Source organism: Lactuca saligna, chromosome 4 (genome assembly GCF_052625555.1).
Source record: "Lactuca saligna cultivar CGN05327 chromosome 4, ASM5262555v1, whole genome shotgun sequence".
In the NCBI taxonomy this organism is placed as follows: Eukaryota; Viridiplantae; Streptophyta; class Magnoliopsida; order Asterales; family Asteraceae; genus Lactuca; species Lactuca saligna.
Window position 1 is genome coordinate 59,749,734 of NC_136420.1, and position 5,300 is coordinate 59,755,033.

At 33.6% G+C, this 5,300-nt stretch overlaps 1 protein-coding gene across 2 annotated transcripts; it reads right to left on the reverse strand.

Annotated features, from left to right (window-relative positions):
• Positions 1–1,266: 1,266 nt before the first annotated feature.
• On the reverse strand, positions 1,267–4,608 carry LOC145041966 (BES1/BZR1 homolog protein 4-like). Of its 2 annotated transcripts, XM_078990229.1 has the most exons (3): positions 4,231–4,608; positions 2,122–2,795; positions 1,267–1,580 (listed from the first exon to the last, which is right to left on the reverse strand). In XM_078990229.1, exons 1-3 carry the CDS (start codon positions 4,444–4,446, stop codon positions 1,577–1,579), a joined length of 894 nt encoding a protein of 297 aa, XP_078846355.1. In that variant the 5' UTR covers positions 4,447–4,608; the 3' UTR covers positions 1,267–1,576. The 2 variants fall into 2 exon arrangements, with proteins under 2 accessions (XP_078846355.1, XP_078846356.1); XM_078990230.1 differs by lacking the exon at positions 1,267–1,580 and having other exon boundaries at positions 2,118–2,795.
• Between the last annotated feature and the right edge of the window lie 692 nt (positions 4,609–5,300).

Consider the following 5,300-nt stretch of genomic DNA (forward strand, 5'->3'; position numbering starts at 1 on the left):
TTCCTTTTAAAACAATTTTTGGACTTTTAACTTTTCCAAAAGTTAAAAAAATCCAAAAGATGTTTGACAAAATAAAAAAGTTCTTTTAAATCAACTTTTAACCATGATCAAAAAGAAACATTTTTAAAACTCATAAAATCTTTTTGTGACTTTTGGTTTTTATATCTTAAAAGCTTTAAAACTCATAAAATCTTTTTGTGACTAAAGAATAATATCATTAATTCATTATCATCTATACCCTTTTGCTTCAGTAAATTTCAATATCTAACTCTTTTTCGTATCAAAAAAACAAACCAAAATCACTTTTTCCCATACCCACCTCTAAGGATCCAATCTTTACGCAATAAAAAGGATCAAAATCATGTTCTAAACTAGTTTGTGAGATCGCAGTAGAGAATGGATTGCAGTCTTGAACAGCCGATGGAAATAGCAAGGAGACTTACTTCCCTACAACGTTCCTTCCCTTTATGTCTTTATATCACGAATCATCATGTTCTTTTCTCAATTTCTCACATACTACTAGATCTCACTCTCCATCTCTACCTCTCTATAGGCTCTCGTTTTACTCCCTCTCTTGAACACTAGAATAAAGGAGAGAAGAGAAAAGATAATTAAACAATTACGTGGGGGATGAGGAAGAAGGGAGGGTGGGTAGTCTAGGTTAATTTCTTTTTATTTTTAATAATTAAATGTAGTTTATGAATAAAGATACAAGAAATTAAAAAAGATAAATCATCATTTTTTATAGCTCATAAAGCATTCAGTCAAGTTTTAGCAACTACGTACGAAGACCATTAGTGCAAATTTAAAAAACTACAAGGATCATTCGTATAAAAAAATTAATAACGATGAAAAGTTGTCGCATTTGCTAAACCATTATTAAAATTATAATATCATTTATAGATATGAATTTTATTTATTTCATGCCACTTTCATAAACTATCAAGAAACACACATTTATCAATACCGTTTTTGAAGGATCCTTTAAATTCTTTGAATTTGTAATTCTAACCATGCTAGTGATTTTTTTTTTCATATTTTACGAAATACTTGATTCATATATATATAAGTACCTATTATTTTGGAAAAAAAAAAGTAAATAGAAAATGAAACATTAAAGTAATATCTTAAAATCAAATGTATTCCACAAAAGTGATTATGTAAGATGAATGATTATTTTATGATATTTTTTCAGAAAAATAATCATTTTATGATATAACATATTATTTTGGTCATTTTAATAATTATCCCTTTTTACGTGACAAGTCTTTATAACACAATATATTGAAAAGAAAAAGGAAAAAAACAATTACAGTATTCGTGTACCAAAGAATGAGGAAAGAAAGGATGAACATTAAACAAATAAATAAAATACTAAAAGAAGAAAAGAAAAAATCCTATAGAAACTATTTATAAATATACCAGTGTTATATTTCTTCACCCTTTTTGAATACTTAAAAGAATAATAGTAGTAATGATTGAATAAAAAGCAAATCAACTCATACTACTTCTGTATCTAAATCTACACACAATACCTCAATTCATCAGGAACACAAAACCACAACCCAAATTAATCTTATCTGCACACAACAAAACACAAATTTATTAATATTTTTTTATTAACATAAAAAGAAGCTGCCTAGTTAAAGTTTTTTTATTCTATGTTTCTTTTCTTTACATTGTACTTTAAAAATTCCAGAGAGTCATATAGAGGTTGAAAAATCTATCAATTATAACATTGTAGGAGTAAAAATTGTATTGTAGGAGTAAAAATTGTTTTATACTGAGGTGTTTGGGATTACTTTTGAACATCAAAATTCTTTTTCGTAGAATGAATTTTTGCAAAAGGAGTTTCTTAAAATGTGTTTAGATTAACAAAAAGTCAACAAAATGACTTTTTGCTTAACTTTTATATATAAAACAACAAAAAAATCAGGTTTTTGTGACTTTTAGAAATCCCTCATTTTTTTCTATGCATAAAGTCATTTTCAGAAGAACTTTTCTATTACCCAAAGCGGAAAAGTTAAAAGTCAAAAATCTTTCTAAAAGGAATCCCAAACACCCCCACAATGACATTGCTATAATCAGATAGATTTTTCGAGAAATAATTAGCAGGATTACCTAGTGTTGGGATTCCCAAGTGTAAGCTCAAGATCATCCGAAACACATTCCTCATGTATCCTCTCTCCTTCCCACGGCTTCACAAGCCCTAATAACTTCATATTACTTCCAAAAGCAAACTCTACATCCGACATCGGGACATCCGCCGCACCGTTGACCGCCGGAGAACACGTTCCGCTTTGTCCCGGTGTCCAAATCCGGCCAAACGGGTGGTGGTTTGCCACGAGGCTAAAGGTGGGAGACGACGGCTCTTCTTGGGGTGTTTGGACGCCAGAGAGCCACCCTGAATCTGGCAGCGTTTGGATGCCAGGACTATGGGGAGTGGAGGAGAAAGGCCAGGGTGGGGGTACGGTTTGATCGTGATCCATTCGTGGGGTCCGGCAAGTAGGGGAGCTTAAGGGTGGGGTGACCGGGGCGCTTATGGACCCACCCGGTACGTAAAGATGGTGTGGGAATTTGGTTAATGTGGGACCGGATGAGAGGTTTTTTAGCCATGGGATTAGAGAGTTAGGGTCGGGGGTAGAATTGGAATTATAAAGAGATGAGATTGAGCTTGGAATTGAGGATGATGTAGGACTGAAATTGTATGAAGAAGCGTTTGGACTTGGTTGGTACGATGAGCATGGGCTATCCATGGCAGATGTAGTTTCCATTCGTTCAGCTGGTTTACAACCCTAAACAACAGAGGGTAAAATAGTCTTTTTTATATTGGTTTAACAGTTGTTTTCGACAACCCGTGTGAGTAATAAAATAATCATTTGATTGTTCCAAGTATAAATGATTTAAAATGAAAGATAGATGGTGATACACAAAATAATAACCGATCATGAAAGTGGGGAGATAATCATGGCATAAGTGGGAATCCCATAAGAAATTATTCGAGACAAAAATGAAAGCACACATATAACTAAGTGAATCAAAAGTAAAGCTTTTACATGGCATTTCAAAATAAAAGGTGTAGGCCCAACTCCATTAGCTATATAAGTCAACATAACAAAAGCTCAAATCACCCTACCCTTAAATGATGCATCACCGAAATTTTTTAAAAAGCTACAGAAAACGATTATGGAATATTTATTTTTCAAACACAATTCAAAATAACATTATTATTCTTCCAATAACCCCGAACCCTTTAAGCTGACATAAGACAATGTCCACAAAGAACTCAACTACAACCTTTTTTTCATTTTTTCTTAAATGAAGTACTAGTCATATTTATTTATCTTAAGAATTGATTATGATGGTAATATTGGTTAAAAAGGATAAGGTTTTCCGAAAATGACAAGCCATGTTTAATTATATCTCACGACGTACATCAATAATTTCCCTAATTAATGAAGGGTGGAGCTCACGGAAGAAACTGTCGAATTCGCTATAAAAGTGAAAAGTTATTTCCTTACAGAATAGAACGGAAACTGTTGTTAATAAAATTATCGGAGAAAGATGTGTGTGAGGGAGAGAAGTAGAAAGAGATCAGCTAAGGATGCTGCCTCGTGCTACCATGCGCCAAATGCTCAGGAAGCACGTTACCTTGTCGGTGATAACGACGAATCTCCAGTTCCCCCACACTCATACAATACTGATCATATTGGTTTCTATACTGCTAACGACCTCAAATGAAAATTGCACGAATTTCATCTTTTACTTCTAGATCGATGAACAAAATCCTCTAAGTTCTGTTTTCAGATTTACGTCTAGATATATAATCAGATTGATTAAACGAAAACTGGAAAGCAAAAAACTAGATCTTCAACTATTCAACTATAAGCATCATGAATCTCAGGTTGCTAAGGAGAGCAAGAATGGTTTAAGGAAGATAACGATCTAAAGGACTAAAACTCAATCAGCAGTTTGCCTAAATACCGACTATCACAAAAATCACGTTGCTAACGTGCGCGCAAAATCATTCAACGGAGAGCATATGATCAAAAGCTATATAGTTCGATAAGAAAACTCGCAAAGGAGACACTCGAGATGTGGTCATCTACAAAAACTGTAATTCAGTTATAAAACTCTTCTGCTATCGTGCGCGCCACCACAATCACGCTAAAAATCAATCCGAGAAATCGAGAGGATACAAGATGATGAGATTTTTAGTTTTTTACTAACCTTACGATAAGTCGTTCCATCTTCTTCAACGATCCAACCTGCTTCGTTGCAAAGGGCTTTCAAGACCTCGTTATTGTCGCAGTGTTTAGGCAGCTTGTAGTTTCCGTAAACTCTAAGTCCGGCGAATATCTTGGCGGCGATGGCCCGTCGTCGTCTCTCTCTCCGCTTGTTATTTTCTCTCTCCTTCCAAGTCGGTAATCTCGTCCCAGCCGTCATCTATATATATATATATTCAAAAGAGCACCGCCTACTCCTCCTCCGTCGCTGGACCGGACGAATGAAGAAATAGCCGGAAAAGGGAGAGTTGCCGATTGCCGGCGGCAGGGAAGGAAACAGTGAAGCTAGTCAAAACCAAATAATAATAAATCAAAAGATTGGTGTTGTTGGTTGTAATGAGGTGAGCTTTATATAATATAGGTTAATTTTACAAATTGATTACCCCTAAGGGTCCAGTAAATTACGAGAAAGCCATTGAATTGTTCAAAGGGAATCCTGGAAATTAGGGTCGCGCACGTGGAACGTGTTTAGTCTTTTCAAAAATAAAGAAAGTCTTCGTTGGGAAAAAGAGCGGCCAAAAACGTCGTCGTGCGGCCCAATTTCGTGTTCACACCGTCACTAACTCCGTTACCTAAAAGACGGTGGCACATCTAATTTTTAATTAATAATTCAATTTGCAAAATTTACCTATTTATCAATGTATTTTATTAAATTGTTCTTTATAATATTTGATTTTTTTAATTATTTATAAGTACATAAATAAAACACAATTCCTACCGTTTTTGAAAATATATATACTCAATAAATTTAAAATGCATCAATTAATCCAAAATATATAGTTTAATAAATATTGATGGAAACAAGTTGTGTTGTTAAAACTAATTCTTTTGAAATGATATGACCATACTTTTTTAAACATCAATATATCTCATTTAAAACTATGGGTGTGAGATTTTCGTATTTATATCAATTAGAAAAACATGAACTAAAATTTGACGAACACATTTTTGAATAATTAGGATGTTATAATGTCACCGATTAAGTCACAAGGGCTTTAATAAAATAACTAACAC

Coding starts and splice junctions, on each gene's coding strand:
- LOC145041966 (XM_078990229.1), bottom strand. CDS start 4,446: ATGACGGCTGGGACGAGATTACCGACTTGGAAGGAGAGAGAAAATAAC. Junction 2,796..4,230: donor ATGGAACGACTTATCGTAAG/GTTAGTAAAAAA, acceptor TCTGTTGTTTAG/GGTTGTAAACCAGCTGAACG.